Source organism: Apium graveolens, chromosome 2, assembly GCF_009905375.1.
Source record: "Apium graveolens cultivar Ventura chromosome 2, ASM990537v1, whole genome shotgun sequence".
Classification (NCBI taxonomy): domain Eukaryota; kingdom Viridiplantae; phylum Streptophyta; class Magnoliopsida; order Apiales; family Apiaceae; genus Apium; species Apium graveolens.
In genome coordinates, this window is record NC_133648.1 from 3,027,520 (window position 1) to 3,043,077 (window position 15,558).

General features: G+C 34.4%; 2 protein-coding genes across 2 annotated transcripts; one reads left to right on the forward strand and one right to left on the reverse strand.

The window, feature by feature from the left end:
- Positions 1–1,900: 1,900 nt before the first annotated feature.
- Positions 1,901–9,200, forward strand: LOC141706693 (aconitate hydratase, cytoplasmic). Its single transcript, XM_074509492.1, has 20 exons — positions 1,901–2,352; positions 2,888–2,992; positions 3,094–3,254; positions 3,337–3,429; positions 3,670–3,855; positions 4,020–4,181; positions 4,610–4,754; positions 4,842–4,984; positions 5,109–5,165; positions 5,255–5,334; positions 5,419–5,494; positions 5,742–5,927; positions 6,070–6,137; positions 6,245–6,363; positions 6,490–6,611; positions 7,084–7,182; positions 7,265–7,744; positions 7,931–8,029; positions 8,131–8,373; positions 8,796–9,200. The coding sequence occupies exons 1-20, from the start codon at positions 2,091–2,093 to the stop codon at positions 8,862–8,864; spliced, it is 2,955 nt and encodes a 984-aa protein (XP_074365593.1). The 5' UTR covers positions 1,901–2,090; the 3' UTR covers positions 8,865–9,200.
- Positions 9,201–11,712: 2,512 nt separating this feature from the next.
- LOC141706694 (large ribosomal subunit protein uL6c) lies at positions 11,713–14,438 on the reverse strand. The gene is made up of 3 exons (XM_074509493.1): positions 14,316–14,438; positions 12,581–12,889; positions 11,713–12,160 (listed from the first exon to the last, which is right to left on the reverse strand). The coding sequence occupies exons 1-3, from the start codon at positions 14,348–14,350 to the stop codon at positions 11,824–11,826; spliced, it is 681 nt and encodes a 226-aa protein (XP_074365594.1). The 5' UTR covers positions 14,351–14,438; the 3' UTR covers positions 11,713–11,823.
- Between the last annotated feature and the right edge of the window lie 1,120 nt (positions 14,439–15,558).

The following is a 15,558-nucleotide window of genomic DNA, read 5'->3' on the forward strand; positions in this document are numbered from 1 at the left end:
GATAAACAAATGTCGATCAATTTTTCGATGAGGAGGACGAGGTTCACAAGAACATTTTTCAATTTTTTTATCAAATAATGTGATAAAACCACATAGCGTATTAAATTGTGAACGCATATTAATATATATTGGATCTTATATTATATGTAAAAAGGTTGCTATCTAGTATACGATACATCAATTAGGGGAAGTTCTTGGGAGAAAATTTTAGTTCTGTCAGATATTTTTCAAAAATATTATCAAATAACATTACTCATGACTGATTTTGATTCGGGGCGCATAAATGCATGCGGCGTCCCATAATATGAAAAATTGTCAACTATTTATGTGAGATATCAAAATATAGTTGGAGAAATTTTTGGGTAAAAATTTGAGATCTCTACATTTTCTCTTGTCATGGTGTCGGTCCTTTCATTGTGATTATGTTTCCAAATTTAGGTGTATAATTATTTTTAACAAGATTCAAATACTAAATTACATTATTGTTTATAATTAATATAACAATTAATAATTTTAATTTTGACTTTTTCAATGTTTAGACCAAACGAATCAATAGTAATCAGATTAGAAAAATGTTATTTCCGGATCAATTTTTAATTTTACGTGCAAAAAGTGGTAAAAAGAAAAAATTGCCCCATGAACGCACATAAACAATTCTTAAAAAAATCAATACAAGGATGATTTAATATTTTTACCTATTTTTTCTTTAAAAATAATAAAACAAGACGTCCGAAATAATATTTCCCCACATTTATTATTTCATTTAACAAAAATAATTTAACTAAAATCACCGACCAAAAAAACTCTCTCGCTGATAAAAATTTCTCTCGCATGAGAGTCGGCCGCCCTAACTTCACCTAACCCTAGCCGCTCTACCTTCTTTTTCCCCCTTTCTACCCAATTCTATCTCCATATTCATCTTCATCTTCTTCTTTTATTCACTTTTTTTTTTAATAAAATCGAGATTTGTTTTACAAAACTCGAAAAATCCATTACAATTTTTCACTTTAGTTTTCAGATCTACTAAGGTACTAAGGTAAGAGCTTGGATTTTATAATAAAATTCAGTTTTTGGATTCAAAATCTCTGGTCTAACAACATATTACAATTTGGTGTTATTCTGAGATTTTTGAATTTTGGGTTTTTTCGTATTGTTCTGTTTAAGTTATTATTTGTGTGTTTGATTGTCTCGCTTTATGCGATGTGTCTCGCTTTGTGCGATGTGGTGGTTGTGTTGAAAATGAATTGGATGGTGTATTGGGAGATCTGGATATCTCGCATCAACAACACTTTCGGCAGGTCTATAGCTGGTGTCCGGCAGGTAGATAGCTGGGGTGCGTTTGAAACGGTGGTGAAAATCACATGTGCTCACCTCTCACAAAAAATATTTGTTCATAATATGAGGCCTATAAACTCCGTTGTTGCAACTGAGTCCTCTGAACATTGCAATATCAATCGAATTAATGTGAGGGTCAATTGTGAAGCTACTGTTTTCGGGGGAGATGCGTGCTGGATTGTCCGGGAAACCATTACTTTCATTTTTAATTTTCAGAATATTTGTATTCAGTTTGTTAAGCAATCCGGAAACAAAATGGCTAATTATTTAGCTCTATTTGTTTTTCAACCTGGTTGCATGATCAGTTGGGGGTTTGTCCCGATTGAATCTCTTTTAAGTCATTAATGAAATCTGCTTTAAATTTGGCAAAAAAAAAAAAAAAAAATCACCGACCAAAAATGAATAAAAAGAAAAAAGTTAATTTCCAAAAGAACGGTAAAATAGCCAAAAAAGCAGGAAGAAAAAAAGAAAAAGCCAAAAAACTCCAAGTGGCCGCCTTTCCTTACTCCTTCCAGACTCCTGACCTATACTTACAGTCCCCTGTTATATATATACACACAACACATTTCTCGGCACACAGCCCTAGACCTCTCTCTCTCCACACGCCCATCTCTCTGAGTCTCTCTCCCATCTCTCTCTCCTTCTCTCCCATCTCTCTGCGTCATTTTATCAAACACTTGATCTACAATCATCTCTCTCTCTAACAATCTTATCTTATCTCGTTGATGCGCGAGCTTTGATTATTGATTGTCATCATGTATAAAAGGTCGTATTCTTCGACTACTTGTGCTCTGATTAAACGAGCTGCTTCTTCCTCGACTCGTAAACCTGTTTGTTCTCCGGTGACGCCTTCGCAGCCGCCGTGTGCGTTGAATCAGTACAGATCTTATAGTTTTCTGAGATCGATTCCGAGGTGGAGTCACGGTGTTGATTGGAAGTCTCCGGCTAGTTTGACGTCTCAGATCAGGACTTCTTCACCTCTTCTCGAACGCCTTCAACGCTCCTTCGCTACTATGGGTACTTTTTCGCCTTTTATCGATTTTTTGTTTGTAATTTGTGTAGCATCATGTTTTTTTGTCTACTTTGATTTATCGGTTTTCGCGTTTTTTGTAAATTATATGTAACATGATTGTTGTGATTCGTGGAAGTGAAACTGTTGAGAATTATAATTCTGTTTTGTTAACTGTATATAGTGTGATTTGTTGCGATTTGTAATATGTTTTTCGGAAGATCGTTTTATCATACAAACGTCCGAAATACACTAAGTATATACGACATGGAAACATAGTTTATTAGACACACTAAAATACAAGTAGAATTTGTTATTATATAAATGCTAAGATTCGATGTTCCGAATTGTTCACTTTATGTTGAGGTGTTATGAACTTATAACAGGTGTTATTTGTTTGTTTGCATATGTTACATGTTTTTATTGGAGTAGTTACTTTAATATAATATATTTGAATGTTTCAGAATTCATAGAAGTAATACTGCAAGTGGTTTTTGCATTGGCGATTTTTATTTTTGATGTTTGTGTTTTGTATGCATTCAGCTGCTGATCATCCTTTCAATGGAATCGTGACTAGTCTTCCTAAGCCTGGAGGTGGTGAGTTCGGAAAGTTTTATAGCCTCCCTGCTATGAATGATCCAAGGATAGGTAATATTTAGAAACTTGCGCTTAAGTTTAGACGTTAGTACATATTTATTTGTAAACGGACCAGTATTTGCTTATATGGTTTGTCACATATGCACCAACAGAAAAACTGCCATACTCGATTAGAATCCTTCTTGAATCTGCGATTCGAAACTGTGACAATTTTCAAGTGACCAAGGCAGATGTTGAGAAAATCATTGATTGGGAAAAGACATCTCCCAATCTGGTCGAGATTCCGTTTAAGCCTGCCCGTGTTCTTTTGCAGGCAAGTTATGTCTGTAAACACTTTACTTAAGTATTAATAACTCTGAAGCATGTCTCATCTTGAAACCTAATATTGCATGCAGGATTTCACTGGTGTACCAGCTGTGGTTGATCTAGCTTGTATGCGTGATGCCATGAATAGACTTGGCAGTGACTCTAACAAGATTAATCCTTTGGTAGGTGTCCCTGTTTTTCTGCTGATTTACTTATTTATGCTAATTTTTGGTAAAGCGACATATGAGTTATTTTTTATGTAAATGGCTTTACAAATGGTTCATATTTGTACACTTAAATGCTCCATGAGTGAGGTTTGAGCCTCTAACATTCAATTCTTAATTCATAAGACATGTCCAGTTAACTTTCATGTTCCGAATATTACATTTTTTTAATTATTATTTATTCCTATATATGGACAGGTCCCTGTAGATCTCGTCATTGACCATTCGGTTCAAGTTGATGTTACAAGGTCAGAAAATGCTGTGCAAGCAAACATGGAGCTTGAATTTCAGAGAAACAAAGAAAGGTTTGCATTTCTGAAGTGGGGATCAAATGCATTTCACAACATGCTTGTTGTTCCTCCCGGTTCTGGTATTGTGCATCAGGTATGGAAAGACAATATTGTTATAATATATTTATTTGTGTATTAAGATTCATGTTCTTTGCTCTAGAGTAATTCGCATACACACACACACACACTTGTTAAGATTCAAAAGTAACCTCTTGGATATTTTCAGGTTGATATAATTTCTTTTTCAAATATCTTCAGGTTAATCTCGAATATCTTGGAAGGGTTGTTTTTAACTCTGATGGCGTACTATACCCTGATAGTGTGGTAGGAACAGATTCCCATACCACTATGATTGATGGTTTAGGTGTTGCAGGGTGGGGAGTTGGAGGTATTGAAGCAGAGGCCGCAATGCTTGGACAGGTAGGTAGTGCTGCATGATAGTTACTTTCTCCTACATTCAACAATTTGAACTCTTTGGAACAATTTTTCATATCGTTTATCACCTTCATTCAAATAGTAGCGACTAGTTTGAAGACAGCAGCCTGTATGGATGTTATCCGACATCTTGCAGTGTACCATAAAAAAATTAATCAAGGCCAAGATTGATAGAGAGGAACAAGGAAAATTTGGTAACTGTATGTAGCAAATAGGACCAGCATTACTTTAACGATGCTACGTGAAGAACAATACATAAAAATCATCTGGAATGATTTCTGAATGTGCAATTATTATTAAAAGGAGGGTGTGTTTTTCAAATGAATTACTGATTAATTTTGTTATTGTTTTTTTAAACCTGATATAACGAAGAATTCAGCCGAATATGTTCTAATGCTTGTTCTTGTATTCAGCCAATGAGCATGGTTCTTCCTGGTGTTGTTGGGTTCAAGCTATCTGGAAAACTTCGCAATGGTGTCACAGCTACTGACTTGGTCCTAACAGTGACACAAATACTGAGGAAGCATGGTGTTGTTGGGAAGTTTGTGGAGTTCTATGGTAATTAAAAATAAAAAACTGTAGTCGATTTCTGTATTCTTGTGACCTTGATTGAGCATAAAGTTTAATGTGCACTTACATTCTCAGGGGATGGAATGAGAAAGCTATCATTAGCTGACAGGGCAACCATTGCAAACATGTCTCCTGAATACGGGGCAACAATGGGGTTCTTCCCTGTAGATCATGTCACTTTGGAATATCTTAAATTAACTGGAAGAAGCGATGATACTGTAAGTAATTTTGTCACTGTCTTTTGTATCACAATGTCAATGTTATACTAGCACTTTGAATAATATTGTTTTGTCATCTACATGTTTGAAAAATATTCTGATAGTAAGATTTTTAAAAAATTAGGTGGCAATGATTGAAGCATACCTGCGCGCTAATAAAATGTTTGTTGACTACAATGAGGTAAGGGTTTGTATTATACTAATGCTGCAACTAATTTTAAGTTCAGTTGGTGTATTGTTATATTATACCTTTCCCTCTCCCCAATGTAGCCTCAAGTCGATAGAGCATACTCATCTTACTTGAGTCTAGATCTTGAAGAAGTTGAACCCTGTATTTCTGGTCCAAAGAGGTATGTCATATACCAGTTGCTGTTCTCATATATTAGCATCTATATATTTTGAGTCTGCAAGGTGCTCATTGCAAACCTTCACAGGCCTCACGACCGGGTTCCTTTAAAGGATATGAAAGCTGATTGGCATTCTTGTCTCGATAACAAAGTTGGATTCAAGGTGAGTCTTTAAACAATTAATATCACTTTCATGACAAATAGCCCATTTGTGTGTTTTTTGAAATTATACTTGACATTAAAATATTTTTTACTACATCATTGCTCCCAAAACTAGATCAAGTTTAATAATTGTGGGCGGAATCTAGAAATCATTAGTTTGCAGTATCATTCTCTCTGGTTGTCTTTTGTTGACATCTGCAATAGGTATCTTTAGTTTACATTTTCTCTAACCTGTCCTTACAATGCAGGGTTTTGCTGTACCAAAAGAGGCACAAGAAAAAGTTGCTAAATTCTCGTTCCATGGACAGCCAGCTGAACTTAAGCATGGTAGCGTTGTAATTGCCGCTATCACAAGTTGCACAAATACATCAAATCCCAGTGTAATGCTTGGAGCAGCCCTTGTTGCAAAAAAGGCTTGTGAATTGGGACTACAGGTCAGTTGTTGGATAACTTATGTACAGTTGGACATGCACTTGGTGAAGAGTGCTAGTATAATGTGTAGGAACTTAATATTATAATAATAGTTGCTCAATTGTATCTTCAAATAGTTGCTGAAACTGTATTATGATTCGGCAGGTCAAACCATGGGTAAAAACTAGTCTTGCTCCAGGTTCTGGAGTTGTCACCAAGTATTTGCTCAAGAGGTACTGCTATTAACTAAATACAAAATTGCTCAACTATAAATTGCTAATTCAACATTTTTTTTCTGTTTCTACACATAATGTTTTCTTTTCCCCTTCTTTCTGTGCAGTGGTCTGCAAAAATATTTTAATCAACAAGGGTTCCACATTGTTGGATATGGATGCACAACTTGTATTGGGAATTCGGGGGATTTAGACGAATCAGTTGCTTCTGCTATATCTGAGAATGGTATTGTTGCTGTTTTGTACTGTACTAGTAATATTTATAGTCTTGGTTGATTCAGCAGAAGTGGCATATTTTTGTTTACTCTTTTTTCTGCTTATTAATATATACGCTCTTGCTTTTTTCCTCCAGACATTGTTGCAGCAGCCGTTCTCTCTGGTAACCGTAACTTTGAGGGCAGGGTCCATGCTCTGACAAGAGCAAATTACCTTGCCTCACCACCTTTAGTTGTTGCCTATGCTCTTGCTGGCACGGTAATGATGTGATTTCTAAATGCAATTGATTGATGATATTTTTAAATCAACTTATGACATAAATGAAACTACAAATGAATTTGAAGAAGTTGGAAGGAGGTACTCCATACTTGTGTTTGACTTTTGTGTTTAGTTTTACTTGACAAAAATTAATATTATTTAGAGTTGTTTTTGTTGCCAATATTTTTTGTTCGATAATTTTTTATTTTTTATATTTTAATTTATGTCTTGCAAGCAAAACGAGGTACTCCATACTTGTGTTTGACTTTTGTGTTTAGTTTTACTTGACAAAAATTAATATTATTTAGAGTTGTTTTTGTTGCCAATATTTTTTGTTCGATAATTTTTTATTTTTTATATTTTAATTTATGTCTTGCAAGCAAAACGTATAAATAACATAGCAAGTAACAAGTAACTTTATTCTAAGACACTTCAAACAGGCAAAAATATATATTTATTTTCTATTTTGCAGGTTGACATTGATTTTGAAAAAGATCCAATTGGAGTAGGCAAGGATGGTAAGAATGTCTACTTCAGAGATATCTGGCCATCTACTGAGGAAGTTACAGAGGTACAAAATTGTATTCTTGCAAGTTATTCAACATATATGTTACTTTGAACAGTAAGTTACATCGAAGTTTTGTATGTTTTAGGCTGTTCAATCCAGTGTATTACCTGAGATGTTCAAGAGTACTTATGAAGCTATCACAAAGGGTAACCCTATGTGGAATGATCTCTCAGTTCCGGAGGCCAAATTGTACTCATGGGATCCAAAATCAACATATATTCACGAGCCACCGTATTTCAAGAATATGACAATGGACCCTCCTGGACCCCATGGAGTGAAGGATGCCTATTGCCTACTAAACTTTGGGGACAGCATAACGACAGATCATATCTCTCCGGCAGGAAGCATTCAGAAGGACAGTCCTGCTGCAAGGTTCCTGCTTGAGCGCGGAGTCGAGAGAAAAGACTTCAACTCTTATGGTAGTCGACGTGGTAATGATGAAATTATGGAAAGAGGAACATTTGCCAATATACGGATTGTTAACAAGCTACTAAAAGGGGAAGTTGGGCCAAAGACATTACATATTCCCACTGGAGAGAAACTTTCTGTGTTCGATGCAGCTGCTGTAAGTAAATCGCTTCTTTGGAGTTGTTTCTCATATCTTTTTATCTTTGTATTGCATCTGTATGACCCTCGTAGGTATCAGATGTGGTAATTCCGAAGGATCATGTGCTAGAGTTCCTGAATTACATTTTATTTCAACTTTTTTTTGTGGATAAGCTTCTAATACATTTATAATTTAAACTTGCAGAAGTACAAGGCTGCTGGTCAAGATACTGTTGTCTTGGCTGGCGCGGAATATGGAAGTGGAAGCTCCCGAGACTGGGCTGCTAAGGGCCCAATGTTGCTGGTGAGATTTGTAACTTTTGCTTAACTAGGTTATTGTGCCTTAAAATGTTAACTAGACAACATATATTTCTAGTTGCATTAATTATTTGATTAATGTAACAGGGAGTCAAAGCTGTGATTGCCAAAAGTTTTGAGAGAATACATCGCAGTAATTTAGTAGGTATGGGAATTGTCCCACTTTGTTTCAAAGCTGGTGAAGATGCAGATTCACTAGGACTCACTGGTCATGAGCGTTATACCATTGATTTGCCAAGTAAACTTAGTGATATTCGCCCTGGACAAGATGTTACTGTTCGAACTGATACAGGGAAATCCTTTACTTGCACTGTCCGTTTTGACACAGAGGTATGTGAACCTTATTCTTTGTTAAATAATATATGTAGCTTTAGATAGAATTAAAAGTTTTTTGAAAGAGTTGATGAGCGAATGATGTTTTATATGTTCTTTAAAGTGCTAAAGTTTCTTCGGGTGAAGAGTAGGGAGAGTAAAATTACTATTTTTTCGTCAAAGCAAGTTATATTAGTCATAGTCCATAGATATGACTTTCTCAATTAGATAAAGGCCATGATTAATAGGGCATGTTAAGTGTTTAGATAGCAAATAACCTTGTACCAATTAAAAAAAAATCTTGCCATGCTCCATATTACTAAACCTTATATGTGTTCCTTTTCTTTGTTCTACTTTACTGTACTTGTTATCTTTTTTTTTAAACTTTAGTCTGTTTATGTTTCTGTAGTATGGGTTTGATGATTTGTATGCTTTTGCAGGTGGAACTAGAGTACTTCAACCATGGAGGCATTCTTCCATATGTCATTCGGCAACTAATTACTAAGTAGATGATCCAGTTAGCTTGCGGCGTTATTCTGTTTCTTGAGCCTTTCAGTTGTAAACTGCGAGAGAAGAATAAAACTCTCAACTATAGATGTCCCTGGATTTTTAAGGGAAGTTTCACGGTGACCTTTTAAATCAAATCAAAGCTTGATTGGATATAAATCAAAAGCACATTATTTTTAAAATAATTCTTATTGGGGTACAATCTGCCTGTGTTTGGTTGCTGGGTTTCATAAGGCTGTCTTCTTCATCCCTTTTTTGTACCCATTATTGATGGAAAAGAGATACATTTTTGAAGCAGCATACTCTCTATGCCTTAATAGTGAATTAAAATTTTCTTCTGCTGTTTCGGGGATTTAATTACTGTGTTGAATTTTTATATATAATCCATGTGGAACATTGTCAATGCAGATTTTCCTTGTATGTCAGCAAAGATATGTCAAATTAGTAATTACACAATTGAACGTGTTCGTATATTATAATTGTTTGTCTAAAATGTTGCATATCTTTTACAATCCAACTATGGTTGAGTATGAATTTAAACACTCGAAAATTTTGATTAATTTGGATATATCGAGTTATACGTGTCTTCTTAAGTTATGGTAATAATACTTCCTTTCCCAATTTATGTGCCCATATATATTGTTTTTCTAGGAATCAAATTTACCGATTTTTGACTTAATATTAAAAATATTAATTAATTTTTTTTAAATCCGAAGGTTACGTTTTAAAATAGACTAGATGTACTTTTCAATGATATAATTTTTATTATTTTTGTCAATTATATAATAGGTGTAAATTTCGGTCAAAATTTAGTCAACTTGACCGGTCAAAAGCCAAAATGAACATATAAATAGGGACCGATGGAGTATATAGCAGTATATAGCTTGCCTAGCATAATCTTAGTTACTAAATATTACAAAGTTTCATGTAGGACAATTTTTTTCAATTTGAGAAAAAATGTAATTGAAACTTAATACTCCTTCCGTCCCCCTCAATTCTTTACATTGGAGACGGGGACCCGGCACCCACTTTAATGCTTTTATTAAATGTAGTTGCATAAATTTTTTTAATTTTCTTTTTCTTTCAAATAAAAATATAATATTCAAACTTTTATAAAAAAAGAAAATTTTAAAAATAAATTACCGAAGTATACTTTATAGTTGCCTTAAAATGCGTATCAAGCATGTAAAAAAACTGTAAAGAAATGAGGGGACGGAGGGAATATTTTTCATGGCATTAGAAGTAAACAAGGCTACAAGCACTGTCATGACCTGGACATCACAGTTTAATTCGTTGCGAGTAGTCCAGAACAAATGTATCATACAATTTCATCTTTACAAGCAGTAACGATCAAAGATTACGAGAAAGAAACCAATGAATGAAAACATCACAAACGATACTATTAATGACATTCCTATGATACCTTTAGAAGACGTCTCCACACATCTGAAACCTGTAAGAGGTAAACTTAATAGAGAAGGCCTGGATCGGCCGGGTTAATCAACTTCATGCCATAGAAGCCTTAAGATACAATACAACCACTAAACCACAAGTCTTTTAGGTTATCACTGGCAGGTAAGCATGACCTATGTTGAAAACTGGAAATATGCACAGGTTGAAGTATGAACTATGTTACTCTGACTCGAGTACGGAGTGTCGGACACGACACATATCCGAGTGTCGGACTTTAGAAGTCTAAAAATTGGGGACACGGGGACACTGTCCTATTTTTGGACACGGGTACGGGGACACGACATATTTTACTAATAAACAAGTATCTTAAGTTGGACATCTAAGAATAAAGTAACATCAAAATTTAGATTAAAGTTAATTTTCTAAAGAACTTTACGAATTTGGGATCTTCTCAACTCTTATATCATTATAGCTTCTTTCATTCTTCTTACATATTTATTTTGAATATTAAGTGTGACTAATATTTGCTCAATAAATTGGTCAAAGTGTCCATGTTTCAGTTAAACGATCCGACACGGAACAAGTGTCGTGTCCGAGTGTCCGAGTGTCCAAGTATCCGGGTACGGCAACCTAAACAGAAGAGTCGGAGTAACTTAGAGTATGAACAAAACCCAGTAAGAATTCTAAATTCTTGGTATCCATTCAGAATCTAATTATGTGCCTATTTAGGTCAATATTTTAGTAGAAGTTTTTTACAGCAATGGACAGTCATTAACCCCCCCAGTGTACCCGTGTCCCCAATTTTTGGACTTCCAAAGTCCGACACTCGGATATGTGTCGTGTACGGGTACGGGGACACGACATATTTTACTAATAAACAAGTATATTAAGTTGGACTAAGAATAAAGTAACATCAAAATTTAGATTAAAGTTAATTTTCTAAAGAATTTTACGAATCTGGGATCTTCTCAACTTTTATATCATTATAGCTTCTTTCATTCTTCTTACATATCTATTTTGAATATTAAGTGTGACTAATATTTGCTCAATAAATTGGTCAAAGTGTCCATGTTTCAGTTAAACGATCCGACACGGAACAAGTGTCGTGTCCGAGTGTCCAAGTATCCGGGTACGGCAACCTAAACAGAAGAGTCGGAGTAACTTAGAGTATGAACAAAACCCAGTAAGAATTCTAAATTCTTGGTATCCATTCAGAATCTAATTATGTGCCTATTTAGGTCAATATTTTAGTAGAAGTTTTTTACAGCAATGGACAGTCATTAACCCCCCCCCCCCCACCCCCAAGACGCAAACTTTGCTATCACGTAAAGATGATATAAACAAAACGTCAAACATATGAAGGGAAAGGATACACATATATTTGACTAAAGTCTGAAGAGGCAAAAGATTAGCTATTCTCCTCGGTCATTTGACTAGTTTAAGCACAAAATGAACTTGCATTAAAATGCATCTCAGTACAATTATACAGCAGATTAGGTGAGAATGACACTAGGGAAAAACATTCCAAAAAGTACCATACATAAACTATTACTTCTTCTTTCCTGCTTTACCTTCTTTTCTTCTAATAATTTCATCAGCATATTTAACCCCTTTACCTTTGTATGGCTCTGGTGGTCTCCACTTCCTAATTGAAGCAGCAAACTGCCCGACTTCTGATTTATCGTACCCACTTACCGTGATTCTAGTGTTCTCTTCCACTTTCACCTGCAAGCCTTCAGGGACTGTCATTCTGACCGGATGAGAAAACCCAAGACTTAACACTAAGATATTCCCTTCTAACACTGCACGATACCCCACGCCAATCAGTTGAAGTTTTTTATCAAATCCTTTAGATACGCCCACCACCATGTTGCTGGTAAGGGTCCTGAGATAAAACGAAAGTATGAGTCCCATCCCAAGGAGGATGCAGATAAACCTCATACCGTGTATGAGCAAAGTACGAACTTTTGTCCTCACAATCATCTTACATAATTTTTCCACTTAAACGAACCTTGATACAAAATGGATTTTCTATAATTCATTATTTCAGCCACTTGAACATCTAGCAACTCTACAAATTCAAAATCATAGAAGCTCATGTATATTACAAGATTTAATTCTCTTCTTTAAGAACTGAATCAGTATTTAAGCTAGTTTAGAGAATGTCATCTCTGAAAGATGTAGCTCTTAGTCGTAGCTAATGAAATAAGGTCACGCAAGTTTTATCTGAGAAAGAGCAAACTGTAACGTAAAAGAATTTAAGCATTAGTGTACTACGAGAAATAGAGCAGGAAAAAAACAGTACCTGAAGAGGCCATGCATTTGGTTAGCTCTTCTTGTCTCCATTGCTTTGTTGACTTTGTACCACCCTGATTCTTGTTTATCAAGTTTTACTTCCCTTGGATAAGTCATTGCAAGCTCCCCCAGCGGACCCTTGACATGAAGATCTTGGCCACTTAATGTAAGTGTAACATTTGCTGGCACTTCAATTGGTTGCTTTCCAATTCTCGATTCTTTACATTCCACTTTCTTACTCACGGAGCCAACATGAGTGACAGGAACACTAGAAATACAGATTCCATTTCCTTTCCCCCATAATGCAGATCTCAAGTTGCTGATGTTTTAAAAAAAAACAAATTAGCATTTAGCTTCAGCAGCTGCTGAGATCGATCGGTCATGATAAACAAGACCAACAAAAGTAAATTATTCTTCACTAGTTCAAAAGATATACTCAATTTTATCACCAAGATCCTAAGAAAGAGTCGGGTCGCAAAACACAAACTTCAAATACCTAAGTAAAGAACTGCGTAAAAAGATTCAATCTCTCATGTTCTACAGAAACAAGAAAACTATTATTCTCAAAATATAAAAGAAAATCGTAACTTCTACTCTCAGTTTCCAAATACGACAACCCAATACCCAACAAAATTAAAACTTTTTAAGTTTTACGAAATCTCTCATTTTACGAAAACATACTAACAATCTTGTCTACCAATTCCCCTTAAAACAACAACCCTGTTTAAAATTCTCGTGCACCCTAAATACCCAATAATACCATCTTACCCGAAAGATACAAGATTATCAACAATCATTTACAAATACCCAATTTCAGACTTCTACATTTTACTCTAATTAACAGCTCAATTTCAAGAACTCAGCCCCTAATTCAAAAATCAAGAACACGACTTTTTTTACAATTCAAACAAGAACCACCTAAACAACAAAAGACCACCCACCCACATTCAATTATACTGTAATTAGCATTTAGCTTCAGCAGCTACTGAGATCGATCAGTCATGATAAACAAGACCAATAAAAGTAAATTATTCTTCACCAGTTCAAAAGATATACTCAATTAATCACCAAGATCCTAAGAAAGAGTCGGGTCGCAAAACACAAACTTCAAATAACCTAAGTAAAGAACTGGGTAAAAAGATTCAATCTTTCATGTTCTACAGAAAAAGAAAACTCATATTCTCGAAATATAAAAGAAAATCGTAACTTCTACTCTCAGTTTCCAAATACGACAACCCAATACCCACCAAAATTAAAATTTTCTAAATTGAAAATACAAACAACAAAAGAAATCTCTCCTTTTACGAAAACATAGTAACAATCATGTCCACCAATTCAATTCCCCTTAAAAACAACAACCCCGTTTAAAATTCTCGAGCACCCTAAATACCCAATAACACCATCTTACCCGAAAGATACAAGATTATCAACAATCATTTACAAATACCCATTTCAGACTTCTACATTTTACTCTAATTAACAGCTCAATTTCAAGAACTCAGCCCCTAATTCAAACATCAAGAACACAACTTTTTTTACAATTCAAACAAGAACAACCTAAACGACAAAAGACCACCCACCCACATTTAACTATACTGTAAGAAATGTAGGTACATAGACAAATTACACAAACTAAACAAAAAAATTTAATAACATAGTTAGCAAAAGATAGATAAAAAGTGTGTGTGTGTGTGTGTGTAACATTATATGTATAGAAGATAAAGGAGGAAAGTGAGTTAAGATACCTGGTCTGGAAAGAACAAGTGACCGTAGAAGCCATTTTAGTCAGTGAGAGGACAAGTTTGTGAGCATTGAGATGGATAAAAGTAGCAAGGCTAAGCTTTTGGGCATGTTATCTGTTTATTCTGTGTAATGACCTATTTACCCCCCTTTGAGAAGATATCTCTTTTATACCCCTACTTCTTCTTTTGATTTTGAAACTTTACTATTGTTTTTTTTTTCAAAATATTAATAATAATAATAATAATAATAATAATAATAATAATAATAATAATAATAATAATTTACAACTTGTGTTTTTGCTGAAGAGATAGGAACTGCATTTTATTGATATCACTTGCATTTGGATATTTGTAAAAGATATGATGAATACAAATTGATACATATTATTTGGGAATTCGGAATTCTAACATTTTTATGTTATTTTAGTGATAATATTAACTTGTAATTATGTTTAACTGATGAGTTTTAATCAAATATAATGTAATATGTAATAGTTATTTTTAAAATCATAAAAGAATAACCATTATTTGTATTCTTTTTTAAACAGGTCTATGATATTAATCCATCAAATTATCTCTTACAAGGTACTCCAACACAAATTGTGGAGTCATAATACCAATAAAACAATTGATTTCACATTGCACTCTCAACTAAATAAGTTTACCTTGTTAGCTTATTTTTTAGCAAATGAAAGCGAAATACCGTACGAATTTTCAAAAGACTACAACATTTTTGAAATAACACACCAATTTTTAGATAATTCTCTGTTACACGTTGATAACTTGGGTGTTGGCCCAAATGTCACTTTCTTGGGTCAAATGACCCTCAATATCACTTTTTGAATTATTGGCCCCAAATGTCACTTGAAAACGGGAATTCGGGTTATGTTTTTAAAATAGACGAAAAATGCAGTTTCGTGTTGAGTTTTTCCATAAATTTTTTTTTTTAAAATAAAAGAAAAACGCAGTTTCGTTTCGTGTTTTTGTTTAAAAACGCGGTTTCAAACTGTGTTTTTGATGAAAACGCAATTTTTGTTTTGGTCAAAACGCAGTCTCGTCTTTAGTTTATGGATATAAAAACAGCATTTCAAACTGAGTTTTTCTTAAAAACGCAGTTTCTAACCGAGTTTTTCTCAGGATGCGAAAAAAAAAAACAAAACCAAAACGCAGATCCAAAATGAGTTAATATGGAAAACTCATCGTGAAATGGCGTTTTGCCCCCTAAACACGAATTGAAGTTGCGTTT

Bases quoted from the DNA above. Each gene is read 5' to 3' on its own strand.
- LOC141706693 (XM_074509492.1), top strand. From the start codon at position 2,091: ATGTATAAAAGGTCGTATTCTTCGACTACTTGTGCTCTGATTAAACGA. The intron at 2,993-3,093 runs GTAATATTTAGA...ATGCACCAACAG, and splicing joins TATGAATGATCCAAGGATAG to AAAAACTGCCATACTCGATT. The intron at 3,430-3,669 runs GTAGGTGTCCCT...ATATATGGACAG, and splicing joins CTAACAAGATTAATCCTTTG to GTCCCTGTAGATCTCGTCAT.
- LOC141706694 (XM_074509493.1), bottom strand. From the start codon at position 14,350: ATGGCTTCTACGGTCACTTGTTCTTTCCAGACCAG. The intron at 12,890-14,315 runs GTATCTTAACTC...TTAAAACATCAG, and splicing joins ACTTGTTCTTTCCAGACCAG to CAACTTGAGATCTGCATTAT. The intron at 12,161-12,580 runs GTACTGTTTTTT...GTTTTATCTCAG, and splicing joins CAAATGCATGGCCTCTTCAG to GACCCTTACCAGCAACATGG.